Consider the following 18,374-nt stretch of genomic DNA (forward strand, 5'->3'; position numbering starts at 1 on the left):
ATCTATTACTATAAATACTTGAGTAATTACTGAAATCTTGTAGCGCTCCTACTGCAAAGTCATTAACTTCTATATAGTAGCTGTACTGTACAGCTGGTTACACACTATATGATATACTGGCCAATCTTGCGATCTGCGATGGGTGGCAACAACCATTGTATAGTGTGTATACCCAATCGGTCATTTACACATGTCATATATCGCACTGTCTCAGTTAATGTGCTGCACGTCAGATGGGATGACGCAATGTGGTGCACATCCTGTAGTGTGTACACAGGTCCACATGATATCTTGGGACTCTGTTCTACAAGATAATTGCATAGTGTCTGCAGGAGCAACAATTAATTGGATACAATCCCTGGAGACAATTTATTGTATCATTGTTCAGAAGATTTCCTAGTGCACGGAGCGTATGATTGGATGATTGTAATTGAAATTGCAACAGCTGTCACATTTTTTTGATACAACGTTCATGTACGTATCTACAGATGTGTCCTCATACCTCTTAATTCAATATGCCACACAGCAGGAGATGTGGGAGGTGCCTGGCATGAGAGAGCTGACAGGTCCTGTGAAACTCCATTAGCATTGGACGTCGTTTTTTGTTGAAAATGCATCTTCTCTGCATCGCTTTATGAATAGGATGCACAAGCAGACTCTGCTGATTAAAATGATATGCGGCATGCTTATATTCTGTGTGCGACCATGACTGTATCTGCATATCAAATGAAACGTTACAGTGTTTTCTAGAAAAAAACACTGTAGCATAGCATTTCATATGCAGATTTTGGGAATAAGACACATTATAATGGAAAAAGTTGCACAAAAAGACACTTGGCTCTACCAAGTCACACCATGGCATGGTGTGACTAGAAGGGCTGCTTAACATGCTAGATGTCAGAGGACACATCTGTAGCTTAAGTCACAATGGAGCAGATGTATTAACCTGGAGAAGGCATAAGCAAGTGACAAACCAGCGATATGTGCAAGGTAATAAAGGCACCAGCCAATCAGCTCCAATATGTAAATTAACAGTTGGAATCTGACTGTCTGGTGTGTTTATCACCTTGCACATATCACTGGTTTATCATTTCTTTATGCCTTCACCAGGTTATTACATCTGCCCCAATGTTACAAGCGCTAGTATGCATCAAACTGACTGAACCAGTAGTTCCATAATGAGGCAGAATGTCATTGTGTCCCCCTCCCCTGTTATGCTGCATAGTGCTCATGCACACAAGATTCCCTGTAAGCACGCTACTACCAAGGAGGGTGCAGTTGGTGGAATTGTGGCGACTGGAAGAACTTTATGAGTTACCAGGTCCGTGGTGGAACGTTAACTTACTGCATGTGTGTAGCAGTTGGCTGCGTGTTCATAGCAGGTTGGTTTGTAACGGCTGTTTGCTGGCGCTCTGTGATTCATGAATCTGTCAAAAAGAAGAAATAATGACATTTACATATTGAAGGTGCAAGCCGTGTGCTAGGCTTTATGCTGCATCAATCAGCTCATTGTTTCTTCCAAAGAAAGAACTCTGCGTAGTAAAATGGCAAAATGCAAACACACAGTGGACTCACCAAAAGCTACACATTTCAGAAACAGAGAAAAATGAAAATACATTTTTGAAATAAATCAGGAAATTAAGATTTCTGAGTGTTGTACTAATACTCCATTGTGGATATGGGGATCTTTCCTTACATCCAATAAAAACATCAAATCCTAGACGGCAATATCTTTGGGGAAAAAAAAAAAAAGGGAAGGAACAAAGTGATGCTTCTGATAATTGCCAGAAGCAAAAATGACTCATCTGAACCAGAGTGATCTAATTTATTAATGGAGCAAGCACAATTAATGAGTTTTTGTTGTATTGGTCATGTTCTCCTGGTTGATTTTATAAACATTTTATCTTGACAAATGTCTCCAATAGTTAGGAGCCAGCAATATCTAATAAAAGCTCTTTTTATTCCATAGGAAAGTAACCTTGTGAGATGGCTTCCAAGGCCGGCCAAGAAGCAAAACTGAGGCGGTAGGACTTTAAACAGAACAGGGTGGGTCGCCCTATCGGTGTTTGGTACTGTGATGTTGTGCTTAGCTTGTTTCATAAGATGATAATATGATTGTCCATCTCACCTTAGACTAACAGCTCAGCAGTACAGTATATGTGACTGACAGTCTGGCAGAGATAATTATACAATTGATGCGTTCTGACCTTCTCACAAGTTCCTTCACATCTGCAGTAAGAGACCTGGCCCTGGGATGCAGCCGGATGGAATAGGAGTGATGTAGGGAACCAGGGTCGCCTGGATATATTTTCTTGTGGTCAATGATTACATTTTGCCAAGCTAAATGAATCCATAATTATATGGAATAAAGACGGAAGTTCCCAAACTGCCATTACAGTCCAGGTTTTAAGGATATCCATGCAGTTTGTGAAACTCTGGATTAAGGTTTATACAATTAAATAACATACTTAGATTTGTTATAAAGGATCAGTGTTCATAATCTACAAAACAGACTCATAATGGAAAAACAACCACTCCTGCTGAAATAGAAGAAACCAGAGCACACATTATATAGAACGTTTGAGAAGGTTGGAAAACTATGAAAGCCAGTTGATGCTCACATTAAAAAAAGAGGTTTTGCACCCTTTAAAAAGAGAAGAGTACAACAGAAGCATCAGCAGTCAGGCTGCCACCTCTGCATGCCCTGCCAACAAAGGACAAGTTATACTATGCCTCCTTGCTTGCCGGTCCAAGTGACTATCAACCAACCATGGCCACTTCCAAGACTGCTAAACTGAAGCCTTTATATTTTTTTTTCCCCAATGGAAGAATCCTTTCTCCAGCAATGCTGAATACTCAGCATAGTCCTTGAGGACAAGTGATTCCGTCAGCACTTTGGTCGCTATGTTTATGTACCGGATATTGCAGAACCATGAGACAGCTCACAACGAACACCAATATTTCCTACTTATAAAGCAGTGGAAGTACCACAAATATTATAAGATTGAAATCTTTTATAAAATTTCTCCATACATTAACTGGATACATTTACCAGTTGGGATTCAAACCACACCACCAGCAATCATTCCATAAATAGTATTGATACACAATATGACAAACTGTAATGGAACTGAAGCGATACAAATGGGGATCTTATTTGGTTTGCCTCATATGCCGTTGTCATGATGCATTGTACTGTATTCTAGAAATTATTCTATTTACTAAACTTTGTTCTTTTCCTTTTGTGTGAGTGAATACAGAGTGGGTTGTATATATAATTTATCGGCATATACTATATTCTTGTAAAAAGCAGCATAACCAGAGGTGTTCTATATTAAAAATTGATATAGAGGACACAATGGAAAATAATACACCTTCAAGGACATCCAAAACATTATACAACATCTGACATTTCGCATTCTTAAGAATCCATGATGTAACAACTTCCATCCGGGTAACTATAGCAACTGTATGAATAACATTGCTGGTACAAGACAGCAGTTCATGGAAAGAGAAGTACTTTCAGAACTAAAGCATTGACATAGCATTGTTCTAAAGATCCATTAAACCAAGGCACGTCGTAAAGTAGACACTTGCAAAACCCAACCGAACACATCCACTCAAAATGATTTACATGCAACTAATGAAGTACAGAAGCAGTTACTGTAAATATACTTTGTTGTTCTTTTCTTTTTTCTTAAATGAAATGAACACGGTTATGTTATATAACCATTTCTGCACGTGAATTATTCCCCGGCACAGCAAGTGAAAAATAAGCAGAGCTATTTGGCCGATCTCAAAAATCTACATAGTGGTCACAGAAGACTTCAAAATTCAGACTGCTTAAAGGTGCAATTTCACATATAAAACCTGTTTTAAGAAGAAAAAAAAATTAAGGATTTTGGTTACCTACCGGTAAATCCTTTTCTCATAGTCCGTAGAGGATGCTGGGGTCCACATTAGTACTATGGGGTATAGACGGGTCCACCAGGAGCAATTGGCGCTTTAAGAGTTTGAGAGTGTGGGCTGGCTCCTCCCTCTATGCCCCTCCTACCAGACTCAGTCTAGAAACTGTGCCCGAGGAGATGGATATCTTCGAGAGAAGGATTTAACACAGATAGTGGCGAGATTCATACCAGCTCACACATACAAGGCACATCAAGCTAACTAGCTTGAAAAACTCAGCAATTGCTGAAACATTACTTACCAAGTAACAATGCAGTACATAACTAAAGATGTACTGAACCAGATAACGGCTGCAGGAAAACGAAGCACTGGGCAGGCGCCCAGCATCCTCTACAGACTACGAGAAAAGGACTTACCGGTAGGTAACCAAAATCCTATTTTCTCTTACGTCCTAGAGGATGTTGGGGTCCACATTAGTACCATGGGGAAGTACCAAAGCTCCCAGAACGGGAGGGAGTGTGGAGGCTCCTGCAGAACTGATTTACTGAACTTCAGATCATCAGAGGCCAAAGTATCGAACTTGTAGAACTTAGCAAACGTGTTCGACCCAGACCAAGTTGCTGCTCGGCAAAGTTGTAACGCCGAGACCCCCGGGCAGCCGCCTAGGAAGACCCCACCTTACGAGTAGAGTCGGCCTTAACAGATTTTGGACATGGCAATCCTGCCGTAGAATACGCATGCTGGATAGTGAACCTAATCCAGCGAGATATAGTCTGCTTTGAAGCAGGAAACCCAATTTTCTTGGGATCACACAGGACAAACAAAGGAGTCCGATTTCCTGTGACGAGCAGTCCTCTTCACATAGATTTTCAAAGCCCTCACAACATCCAAGGACTTTGACGAAATTGAGGAGTCAGTAGCCACTGGCACCACAATAAGTTGGTTGATATGAAATGCCGACACAACCTTTGGAAGAAACTGCTGACGTGTCCGGAGCTCAGCTCTATCTTCGCGGAATATCAAGTAAGGGCTTTTACAGGATAAAGCCCCCAATTCTGACAAACATCTAGCAGAAGCTAAGGCCAACAGCGTGACAGCCTTCCATGTAAGAAATTTGAACTCAACCTCCTGTAGAGGCTCAAACCAGTCCGACTGGATAAACTGCAACACCACGTTAAGGTCCCAAGGTGCCGTAGGCGGTACAAAGGGAGGTTGGATGTTCAGAACTCCCTTCAAAAAGGTCTGAACCTCACGGAGGGCAGCCAATTATTTCTGGAAGATAATGGACAGGGCCGAAATCTGGACCTTCACAGATCCCAACCTCAGGTCCATATCCACACCTGCTTGCGGGAAGAGGAGAAAATTTCCCAGTTGAAACTCCACCGCAGGAAACTTCTTGGACTCACACCAAGAGACATATTTCTTCCAAATACGATGGTAATGTTTAGACGTTACCCCTTTCCTAGCCTGTTTCAGGGTAGGCATGACCTTCTCCGGAATACCCTTCCGAGCTAGTATCAGGCATTCAACCTCAAACTTAGCCACAGTAAGTCTTGATAGGCGAACGGCCCCTGCTGCAGCAGGTCCTTTCAAAGAGGAAGAGGCCTCGGCTCTTCCTGCAAGAGATTCAGAAGGTCCGCGTACCAAGCCCGCCTTGGCCAGTCTGGAGCAATGAGGATCGCCTGAACTCTTTTAGAGCTTTAGAAATCTTGGAATGAGTGGGAGTGGTGGAAACACATACACGGACTGGAACACCCACAGAGACACCAGGGCGTCCACTGCCACTGCTTGTGGGTCCCTCGACCTGGAAAAATAGTGTTGGAGCTTCTTGTTGAGACAAGAGGCCATCATGTCTATTTAGGGTAAGCCCCAAAGATCTGTTATTTTCTTGAAAACCTCCGAATGGAGACCCCACTCCCCCGTATGGAGATCGTGTCTGCTGAGGAAGTCTGCTTCCCAGTTGTCCACTCCCGGAATGAAGATTGCAGAGAGCGCCAACACGTGTTTTTCTGCCCAGAGGATGATTCTTGTCACCTCTGACATCGTAGCTCTGCTCTTCGTTCTGCCCTGTCGGTTTATGTAAGCCACCGTCGTTACATTGTCAGACTGTACTTGAATGGCCCGATTCCTTAGAAGATGGGCCGCCTGAAGAAGACCGTTGTAGACGGCTCTTAGTTCCAGGATGTTGATCGGCAGGCCGGCTTCCAGACCTGACCACCTTCCTTGGAAGGTTTCCCCTTGAGGGACTACGCCCCAGACCCGAAGGCTCGCATCCGTGGTTAGAAGTACCCAGTCCTGAATCCCGAACCTGCGGCCCTCCAGAAGGTGAGGCAACTGGAGCCACCAGAGGAGTGAAATCCTGGCCTTTGGCAACGAATTCTCTGGTGCATGTGTAGATGAGATCCTGACCACTTGTCCAGGAGATCCAGTTGGAAGGCCCGAGCATGGAACCTCCCGTACTGGAGAGCCTCGTAAGAAGCCATCATCTTTCCCAGAAGGCGAATGCATTGATGAACAGACACCCGGGCTGGCTTCAGGACATCCCGGACCATTGATTGTATCACCAACACCTTTTCCTGCAGAAGAGACACCCTCTGCACTTCTGTGTCGAGGATCATCCCCAGAAAAGACAACCTCCAGGTTGGTTCCAAATGAGATTTTGGAAGGTTCAGAATCCAACCGTGGACTCTGAGTAGGCGGGTTGTGAGTACAATGGACTGCAACAGCTCCTCCTTGGATGTTGCCTTTATCAGTAGATCATCCAGATACAGAATGATGTTTCCCCCCTGTTTTCAGGGTAGAACCATCATCTCCGACATCACCTTCGTGAACACCCTTGGTGCTGTAGAGAGGCCGAATGGCAGGGCCTGGAACTGGAAATGACAGTCCAGTAATGCAAAACGGAGATAAGCCTGATGTGGTAGCCAAATCAGAATGTGGAGGTACGCATCCTTCATATCCAGGGATACTAGGAATTCCCCCTCTTCCAGACCTGATATCACCGCCCTGAGAGACTCCATTTTGAACTTTAACACCTTCAGAAAAGGGTTCAGCGATTTTAGGTTCAGAATGGGCCTGATCGAACCATCCGGTTTTGGTACCACGATAAGGTTCGGATAGTAACCCGTGGCTTGCAAATGAGGAGGTACTGGCACAATGACCTGTGCCTCCACCAACTTCTGGACCGCTGCTTGTAGGACAGTCCTGTCCGCCAGCTGAACTGGCAAGCCTGATTTGAAAAATTGGTGAGGAGGGAGATTTTGAAATTCTAACCTGTATCCCTGGGACACAATATCTATCACCCAGGAATCCAGGCCGGACGATACCCAGATGTGACTTAACTGTCTGAGCCTCACTCCCACTGGCCCCACCTCCAGGACGCGCAGTCCACAGTCATGCGGAGGACTTCGGCTTACTGGAAGCAGGCTTAGCTTCCTGAGAACCTGCCACAGCAGGTTTCTTGGATTTAGCTCGACCTCCCTTAAAGAAGATATTGGACGGTTTGGCCTTTCTAGGCTTGTTAGACCGAAAGGACTGTGATGCTGATGAAGAGAAGGATTTCTTCAGAGCAGGTGCAGCTGAGGGAAGGAACAGAGACTTACCCGCTGTAGCCGTGGATATCCATGCATCCAAAGATTCCCCAAAGAGAGCCTGACCTGTGTAGGGTAGGGACTCCACACTTTTCCTGGATTCCGCGTCGGTCGACCTCTGGCGCAACCACAGTCCCCGACGAGCTGAAACAGACATGGAAAAGATCCCCGAAGCCATGGAACCCAGGTCTTTCATGGATTCTACCATAAAACCTGCTGAATCGTGAATGTTATGCAAAAACAATTCAACATCACCCTTATCCATTGTATCCAAGTCCTCAAGTAAGGTGCCTGACCATTTTACTATAACTTTTGCAATCCATGCACTAGCAATAGTGGGACGTAATATGGCCCCCGAAGCGATGTACATTGATTTAAGTGTATTATCAATTTTTCGATCAGCCGGCTCCTTTAAGGCGGTAGATCCCGGAACAGGTAAAACCATCTTTTTTGAGAGTCTGGAGACAGATGCGTCAACAATTGGCGGGCTTTCCCATTTTTACCTATCCTCCTCAGGGAAAGGAAACGCCACCTGGACCCTTTTAGGGATTTGGAATTTTTCTCTCAGGGTCTTCCCCATACTTTCTCAAATAAAGCATTTAATTCCTTTGACGCAGGGAAGGTTAGCGAGGCTTTCTTATTTACAGTGAAAAAGGCCTCCTCAACCTGCTCAGGTGTGGTATCATTAATATTCAACACATCCTTGATAGCCTCTATCATCAATTGCACCCCCTTTGCAAGAGAGGCAGACCCACTGGCGTTTCTATCATGGGTGCAATGTGTGCAGTGCACACGGGCCGCTGGGTCCAGGGGGGGGGGGGGGGCCACATCGCACACATTGCACCCATATTTCATACTCACCTGTCGGAAGTCCACCGCCGGGGGCGGCAGCCGTCGCGGCCAAAGAATACATCAAGAATGGCCGCCGCGCAAGCGCAGTTCAATTTTTGTCTCCTAAACATGGCGGGCGCCATGTTTCGGGAAACCTGCGCATACGGCGCCATGGAGAGGAGTGGGCCCACCCGGAGTGTGCACACGGGCCCCCTCCTCTCTTAAGACGCCCCTGGGCAGACCCCCGCAACACATCCCCAGTACCGTCTGTGGTATCAGAATCGGTATCCGTGTCATATTGCATGACATGAACAAGCGCACGTTTGTGGGGGTATATAGCGGAGCGTCCTGAGGTACCAGAATCGGGCCATACTGCTGTTCTGTAATACCTGGGATGCAGATTCATTACTTACAACCCTATCTGAAATCTGAGAAATCCAAGATTTGATAGAGGAAAACCAGGACATAGCTAAAGGAGACCACAAAACACCCCCCACACACACAGGGGAGGGCGCACAGAGTTACACCCCCAAGAATGGCAAGAGAGACACAGAGATTGGAGCCAAAGGGAGACTCCTTGTCAGCGCTGACTGTGCACCTTAATAGGATACACAGTTGTATCGCAGCCTGCCCCCCCCCCCCTCTCCTTCTACAACCCCCTGGTACCGCGAGAGATAGCTGGAGTTGCTGTGGAGGGACCTTTTTTTCTCCTGATCAGCGCTGTGCAGGCAGGAAAATGGCGACAGACGCTGCTGGGTCCACTCTGAGAAGCTCTGCCCCCAAAATGGCGCTGTCTTCCCGCTTCTGATTATACTGGCCGGAGGATTGATGCTGGCTGAGATCCTGGGACCCCGACAGGCTTTATGACCAGTGTAGGGTGTAAGCGCTGGCCCAGGACGCCCCTCAATGCGCCGTACTATGTACCGCAGAGCCAGCCCGGAGCGCAGTTAATACTGCGCTCCTACCCTGCTGCCGCCATCTTCACACCGGCCCACCGCTTCCAAGGGGGGGTTGGTGTCTTACTCGCCTCAATCTTCTGGCTCTATAAGGGGGTGGCGGCATGCTGCTGGGGTGAGCGATCCCCTGTGGCGGGGAAGGATCTATCCCCTCAGGAGCTCAGTGTCCTGTCAGCGGAGTAAGTGGCTCAGACCCCGCATGGCGGACACTACTCCCCCCTCCTTAGTCCCATGCTGCAGTGAGGCTGTTGCCAGCAGCCTCCCTGTAAAATAAAAAAAAAACTCTAAAATAACTTTTTACTAGAAAAGCTCTGGAGAGCTCCTCTAGCTGTGACCGGCTCCTCCGGGCACATTTTCTAAACGGAGTCTGGTAGGAGGGGCATAGAGGGAGGAGCCAGCCCGCACTCTCAAACTCTTAAAGTGCCAATGGCGCCTGGTGGACCCGTCTATACCCCATGGTACTAATGTGGACCCCAGCATCCTCTAGGACGTAAGATAAAGTATCTTTTTAAATTAGGTGGATGATAATTCTCAGGCGGTCCACGGGGCGGGGCCACGCATCGCATTGTAATTGTGCATAAAACATGCAAGATGTGCACACAATGCGTCGATCGACGCGTCCATATCGTGTATTCGTACAGGATGTCGACATGATGTATGGCCAGCATAGGATAGTTAGGAAAGTCTACTGTACAAAATATTCTCTGTGCACTACATCATATGTCATGTGATTGTGGATGCAGTTATAATTGTATGAGATGCAGCAAAGAGTACAGCGCTAGAACCCTATAGAAAGGCATGTACGATGTTTAAGAAACCAAACTGATTTTTAGATGGGAAAGTTTCTGCTTGCACACCACTCCATTTTACTTTGTTACTTAATATCCAGGGGTTATTTTGAGGGGGGTCAACATAGGATTAACAATTTAAAACTAGTTTACAAATATGTAAAGTGAAATTGTGTAATGGGCCCTACACATTGGCCGATCCGCCGCCGAGCTGCCCGACGGCGGATACGGCCGACGGGCGACCCGGCGGCGGGGGGGCAGTGACGGGGGGAGTGAAGTTTCTGCACTCCCCCCGTCACCCGGCTCTATTGAAGTGCAGGCAAATATGGACGAGATCGTCCATATTGGCCTGCATGCACAGCCGACGGGGCCCCAGCGATGAACGAGCGTGGGGCCGCGCATCGTTCATCGCTGGTGCCTCCACACTCAAAGATATGAACGGTATCTCGTTCAATAATGAACAAGATCGTTCATATCTTTGAGCAATATTGGCCAGTGTGTAGGGCCTATAAGGATGACCAGCATTTTAGACTGTTATTGTAGCTAAGTCCAGCTTAAAGTATGTCTACTAGGTAAGCAGAAGTGGACAGTTCATTGAATACAGATACATTTAGTGAGGGTAGTTGTCTTTTTATTTAGTTTTTTTTTCCATTGTATTCTGGTCTTTAAGATGTAATACTGTCAGATTTCAACAAACTGGTTTAGAGAAAGCCAAACAGAGTGTTAAGGACAAGATAGACTTGTCAGATACGTTCATTGTCGGACTGGGGCATGTAGGGCCCACCGGGGGAATGCAGTGGTAGGGGCCCATGGGGTGTAGCCTGCCACATCATTGGTTTGACTAACCATGAGTGCAATATCTGGGCCCCTTTATAGATATATACAGAAAATTCAGCTGATGCATGCATGATAATGTATCAGATTAATAACAGCAATGCACTGTAGAAAATACACTATAGTCCAGTATAAGTTAACATATGTATGATGTATAATTCAAGTGCACAGTCTGGAACCTGATCCTTAGAGCAGGAGGTCCACTGGTGGTTTCCCCTGTACCCCTGTGGTCCAGTCCAAGCCTGGATACGTTACAGAAAAGATTTTTACCATTCCTCACAGTGCGGGCTGATGTGAAAGCATGAACACACATGTCCTCTATGGGTTTATAGTCCCTGCCTCTATGCTACAGTCATACAATGAGGTATAATTCCTTATTGTTTATGAAAGGGAAACAATTTTACTTTTACATGGTAACACCTCTCTGAAAGATGGAGATGCGGTTACAGATTCAGAGTAGTATCCAAGCCCAGTGGTTTGTTAATTGTGAGGCTTACTGGAGTGTGGTCACCAGAACCGGGTCAGAATGAGACACGCAATGTGGTGCCAGAGGATGAGCAGAATCAGGTCAGTGGAACAGCCAAAGTCACAACCGAGAGATCAGCAGGACCCATACCAAAGGAGCAGGAAAGAAGAGTCGTCAAACAGACCGGATTGTAACACTGGGAATCACCTTGGAGTACAGGTATGGATCCGAATACTATGGCACTGAACAAAGCCCAGAGATTCCATTTATAGGGAAGAAGTTTGAATCTGGAGCCAAACATTTCGTTTGGTGCATCCGGTTCTTTAAATCTTAGAGCGGTGCGCACATCCATTGGGAGCCACAGCCGTCAGTAGCACAGCCATGGCAGCAAGAGGGTGATGCCGATGGTCGATGCAGCAGCAGGGAAAAGAGAGCACCAGTCAGCTAGGGAGACATTTGGAAGATAGACCAAGAACCTCCTCCAAAGTGATTGATCGAGTTACTCCCATTTTGTGCATCACAGATTGAAAATTTGGGGCCTGATTGTTAGCTGGCTGCATTTGGAATGCCATAACTAAATTTGGGTTTATCAATTAGGGAAAGGGGTATAAGCTCTTGGGGAAGGGAAACAGCCTTGTGGCATCCCACCACCTCCTCCCCCCTCAGCTTTCATCACTCTGGGGAAGAACTCCTGAAGATGCTTAGTTCCCCCAAGGCTGTCCTTTGCACAGTATAGGTGCCGTGCGCATCTACTCACCTTTGCTATGCAGATTAGCAGTGACCGTGCTCCTCCGTAACCCCACCCCTAGACACTGCAGCCCACAGGTGGTACAGTCCCCAAACAGTGGAACTGTCCAGCCTAAAGCGGTACAGTAGGGAAGTATGGAATGCTGATGATTAGCAATCAGAATACTAATAGGAGTATCCATCTGTATTAGGAGTCACATGGACCTCCGCAACTGCGCCACCCGCACAATTATTCCAACTGGTATTGCAATCACTAATATCAGCACACACACCTACCCAATGCTGGGTGTGAAAGATCTGTCTGAAATAGGTATCCCCTCGAAATATGCACAACTCAGAATATGATGTTAATTTGGCCACAGTCCCACGAGACTGGTTCTTCCGTGCATAGTCCCTGTTGCTACCTATAAAAACCCGTTTCACGAGGAGAGAAATGGCTGATATTCTCCTGAATCAGAATGGACCAGAGATACACAAAGATGCATATGTTTTCTACAGCGCAGTTTGTTTGCAATGACTACCATTGACCGGGAAGTCCAATTAGTGCACCGTGTCCGCTCGCCATGCTTCGGGCAAGGAATACCATTCCAATCGTAGTCCACGTAGATCGTTAAGTATGAAAAAGTTGAAAAGGAAAAAAGAAAGGAAAAAAAAAGAAAAAAAAAATGTGAAAAAGTCATGTCGACCTTTTGACCTGTCGACCTAGAACATGTCGACATAGAAACCATGTCGACCCAGTGACTGTCGACCAATGGTGGTCAACCTAGACAGTGTCGATCTTCAGACCGGACCCCATTTTTTCATGGACACATTTAAAGCTGGTGCTCCAGCTGAAATGCCAATTCATTCCGCTGTTAAACTCGCCCATCAGCTCAGGGAGGGCTAGACTGGCAACATTTCAGCTTGAATGGCTATAGTAAAACGTAGTACAGTCACTTGTTTTTCTTTTGTTTAGGTCTAGAAATGTGTGACAGGATGTAAACTATAAAAACGTTTTGCATGTCCACAGCTAATGAGTGAGAAGTAGAACTAAAGCACAAGAACTCATTGTTCACTTAACAACAAAGTCCTCATCCGAATAATGTGATGCAAATTACAGCTTTTCTAGAACATATGCAAATCAGGAGACTTTAGTGTGATTTAAAAGTTTTCCAAACCAGTACAAAGGTTTAAAGCTGGAATTCCTCAGTAGTGGGGCAAATGTATTTGATTTTACTGCCAAATTCAAAGTCCTTGTCCAGGGTGGTTTCCAAGCTGATAAGTACAGCATACAGGAAAAGAGAAATACCCCAGTGCGGCAGGACTCTTCACTGGGTGCAACCATGACCGTTCACGGTGGCGAGTCAGGGAGGAAAGGTGGCGTGATCCTCAATGGTCCCTGGTGGTTACAGCAGCATTGTCTCATTTCAAAAGGGTTTCTACATGTAGCATACATGATGTGACCACCATTAGCCTAGAATGAATAGGTAATTAAAATGTTGCTAAAACACGGTTTTGTTTTTCTAAACCGATAGGAAATTGTATAAATCTGAAAGATAAAACCCATATAATGATTATAGTTGGGATGGGTTTTAATTATTATTTCTAGCAATTTTGAGAGACTTAAACACGCTGGAAAAAAATAGCCTTTAGTAGACCGAGACACTGCGTACTTTACACAGCAGTATTATTTTAAAGAACACTGAAATAGGAGAGGCACGCCAAACAGAATTATGTTAGTACATAGACAAGGCCAAATACAGTCTCTGCTGTGTAGCAGCCCCAGCACAGACTTGTAAGGTACTTTACTTACAGCTGTATGACGACAAATGATTAGCTTTAGCTGCTAGCTGATGAACTAGCTATTCTCTCATAATGAAGAATATACTGTATACACAAGGAGTAGCTGTACACCGTAATGCTTGCCTATGCTGGCTGGAGCAAGGTTATTGCTCAACATTAACTTTAGTATTCGATGGAAAAAAGGCAGATAGTCGACAGTCAATAGGTCAACAGGGTTAAAAGTCTGACAGTTAAATGGTCGACATGAATTTACTTGTGAATCTATATGAATCGCTGAATGACGTCTGGGAACATACTGTATGAACTATAGAAGATTTTGCTGCCATCATTAACCTGGACTGCCTATTAAAATGTCCCTACTGCAGTATTATGAGGCTTCAGAGCCCTTTCAATGGAATGTAGTTATGTGACCGGCGGCCAGGAGACCGCTGGTCACATTACCGGCACCTAAATCCCGCATCCCCCTAATCCCAAGAGTCGACATGCTGACTAGCAGGGACTATTCCCACTCGTGGGTGTCTACTACACCCATAGAGTGGGAATAGAATCTGTGGCGAGCACAGAGAGCTACCGAGCCCGCAAGGGGACTCGTTGCGCTCAAACCCCCCCACCGGCATTCCACAGCTGGGATCCCGGCGTCGTGATGCTGATTGCCTGGATTCCGCCCGCCGGTAGCCTATACCCAACCCATCCTTCCTCCCACACAGCATAATTTTTCCATATCCCTGTATGGTGACGGCAAATGCATGAATCTGGAAAAGGGGATCAATATGATTTGCCGATGGACGGGATGCCGGTTGTCAGTATACCAACAGCGGCATCATGTCCATCAGAATCCTGACAGCCCCCCATTAAGCCTCCTAAACCTCACCTTTTTCCTACCCTAACTCTAACCCTCCCAAGTGGGTGCCTAACCCTAACCGGTGGTGCCCAACTCTAACCCTTTCTTCCCCGCTGCCTAACCTCCCCTGCTGCCTAACCCTCCCTTCCCTTGTACCTAACCCTAACCTCTAATGGCTAAACCTAACCTCCCCCCCCCCCCCCCCCCCCCATCACGGGGATGCGATCACGTTCCACTGAAGGTAGGATCAGGATTCCGGGCGTCGGTCTTTAGACACCGCAAAACTGAATCCTGTCTGTATTTCGACGCTGGTGTTTCTACTGCGGATGGGATTCTGGCATCGGTATTTTGAGTGCTGGGTTCCCATCTGTCGGTATCCTGACTGCATCCCTGTAAAAGAAAGTATATTGCAACATAATTAATACTTCTACCCATCTCCTTATTGGCTCTCTATTTTATGTAAATTACTTTTTCGCTTGTTACGTCATTAGTAATTTCTTGAAATAATTGCACAATATCTCTTTTTGTGATAAACCATGTGTTTATTGCAAACAAACTGAAGACAAATAGAGAATTCAGAAGCTAATGTGCAAATAGCCATGAGTTCTCCTATACTGTAATTGTAACATTCCCCTTCCCCCTCCCCACTTTCCCACAGGTGATAATCCCACCTGATTAGAAAATAAATTCTGTTCCTTGCCACAACATTATATGCTCTAATTCACGCGTGGGAGTAATCCCTTACAGGGAAACAATGGTGAATATTTTTGTTTAATCCTATTTATTTTAAAGTACAGGTTTAGTTTAGCTTATTTTTCACCAACCAAAGATCTACTATATAATTATCTTCACTGCCACTCAATAAACCTGTGTGTGGTGTTTGCTTAGTGCTAGCACAAAGCATCAGAAGTATTTACAACTTTTCCTGATTACTCCGCAAACAATAAAGAAAATTGCCCATTGCTATAATGTTGTTATGGCAATACAATAAGATATCAGAAAACTTGCCATTTCTATATGATCATTAATAAACTACAGTAGACCAGTATTATGGACCAATCATACTTCCAATCTCTCTCCATTCTCAAGTCTTATCCCATCTGTCTAAGGCCGATGCAATGTCTCTCTTGCACCCAAGTTCAGTGGTTCCCAAACTCTTTTGAATCACGGCTCCCTAGTGTATCAGAATGTTTTCATGGCACCCCTATGCCAAAGTTTGTTATTGAGAAATTTAGAAAAAAATACGTTTGGTAAATTATGTTTATAGGTCATCCTTACAGTCAGTTATGTGGTGTGGGAGGATTCACTTCTGTTTGTCCACACAGTTTTTTGATTAACAGCCACCAACACTAGTTTGGACTATTACATTGACCATAAATAATTTGAATTGATTCTGCACCTCCAACTCGAGGCACCCCTGCAAGTGTCCCAAGGCACCCCAGAGTGCAATGGCACACAGTTTGGGAACCTAGCACCCCCCTACCCTGCAAGGCCCCACCCAGGTCTAATTGCATCATTATACTTATACAGAGAAAAGGGACAACACTCAATGACATTTAAAGTGATAAAGTATATTGTAAACAGAATTACAAAATTTTGCGACTTTGTTTACAATATACTTTCACTTTAAAAGTCCTCCAGTGCCATCTGTTCTTTACGTATACACACTAGGTGGCATGTTAGGAATCAGAGAGGACACAGAGGTCAATTTCACTTTTTTGCTGAGTGCCAGGATAAAAGCAAATCTATCTACCTATATATAATACCAAAAAAGTGGGAGCACTCACCAGTCTTCTTTATGTAGGTATTTAATTAGACCATCATACCATAGAAATACACATGGTTTGATCATGATGGTCTAATTAAATACCTACATAAAGAAGACTGGTGAACGTTCCCATTCTATTGCTATTAGATTGGAATGGTGACCACAGGGTTTCCTTCATTGGATGGCACCCCAGCAAGTGATATACAATAACGTGTGGACCAAGCGCATATATATATATATATATATATATATATATATATATATATATATATATATATATATAAATATAAACTGTCTGTGTATACACATGCACAGACTTACATATATTTCTATGCTTCCCTTATTGTATACCCCCCCCCCCCCCCCTTCCATCTGTAAGATCATTACTGAACCACATACATCCTTCAGGTTTTTTGCTAGATTCATTCAGTGGTGCCCTCCAGTGGCTGACGCCCCTAGGCAGCCACCTTAAGCTATAGAAAAGAAGAAAGGCTGCGCTATTTTGATGAACTGACAATGTAATCCTCTGTATATAATTAATACAATTTATTATAAGATATATAATATCACTGTGCTTTTGTGATAATTAGATCATAAAATGCATGCAACATAAAACAAAATGGATAAAACCATACAGTATAGATGATAATATTGAAAAAGGGTTACCCAAATGGTCAGAGCTGTAAGTGTAATTTAGTGGAAGAGTCCGTTCCAAGTGCTGCCGGAAGTGCTGGGATTATACTGCACGTAATAAACTATTGGTTGGCGGAAGTCTCATTCCTAGCGCTTCCGTCCAACTAGCCACAGAAACACCTCCGTCCGTGAGTATCGTCAGCGGTCACATGATCTCATCACATGACCATGCGTCCGTGACGATACTCCCGCAATACATTCCCTGCCCTCACCAGCGCCAACTAGAGTTCCGATCATGTGACATAACAGTCACATGATCGGACAAACAAGGTCTCCTCCTTCTCCCTCCCTATTATAATTACTTCAATTACGTAGAAATCACGTGATCGACAGCCCCAGGGGGCGGATAATGTGCTCCCCTCCAATAATATCCTTATAACTGAGTCTCCATAGCAACAATATACGCAAGCAAATGAAATGATTGGTTAGTCACCATATACATATTTCCTGTTCCCTCCCCTTAACAACAGAACAAACAAAACTGATTTTATCCAGAAAGGGAAATACTAATAAAAATATAAATACAACTTTATAGTTTACATTCTGTAAGAAGTAGGTTTGTCTTCTATCTATATTAAGATATTTTGTTTGATTTTTTCTTTAATTATCATGCAACACTGTGACCAGGTGCTAATTAGCCACCATATTGGAAGGGGTATATAAACCCCATATACCCAAACAACTGACACCTTTGAAAAAGCTGCTAGCTGAACGCAGCGAAACGCGTTAGGTTTACAAGGGACCCAGAGCTGAAGACTATCCACTGGAAGGCCGAACCATCCCCCACCTAAATTCCGGATTGCGACATAAAATCGGAGGACACAAATAGCAGATTGAACCGATTGATTCAACCTTCCGCATTGCATGAGGAGCTCGCCATTCAAGATCTAGGAGCACCAATTCCTCTAGCGGACACTGTCACTCCACGGGACACTGCTTACCTCCCACTGAATATATATACCGGATACAGAACTATTTGGGGGAATTATTTGGAACGGACTCTTCCACTAAATTACACTTACAGCTCTGACCATTTGGGTAACCCTTTTTCAATATTATCATCTATACTGTATGGTTTTATCCATTTTGTTTTATGTTGCATGCATTTTATGATCTAATTATCACAAAAGCACAGTGATATTATATATCTTATAATAAATTGTATTAATTAT

At 44.6% G+C, this 18,374-nt stretch overlaps 1 protein-coding gene across 4 annotated transcripts in view; it reads right to left on the bottom strand.

The window, feature by feature from the left end:
- MMD (monocyte to macrophage differentiation associated) overlaps positions 1–18,374 on the bottom strand; it is a 159,688-nt gene that overhangs the window by 111,159 nt on the left and 30,155 nt on the right. For all 4 annotated transcript variants that reach the window (XM_063961273.1, XM_063961274.1, XM_063961272.1 and 1 more), the window contains exon 2: positions 1,346–1,427. In XM_063961273.1, coding sequence (XP_063817343.1) covers positions 1,346–1,427 — 82 coding nt within the window. The remainder of the gene's footprint in view (positions 1–1,345; positions 1,428–18,374) is intronic.

Source organism: Pseudophryne corroboree, chromosome 3 (genome assembly GCF_028390025.1).
Source record: "Pseudophryne corroboree isolate aPseCor3 chromosome 3, aPseCor3.hap2, whole genome shotgun sequence".
NCBI lineage: Eukaryota > Metazoa > Chordata > Amphibia > Anura > Myobatrachidae > Pseudophryne > Pseudophryne corroboree.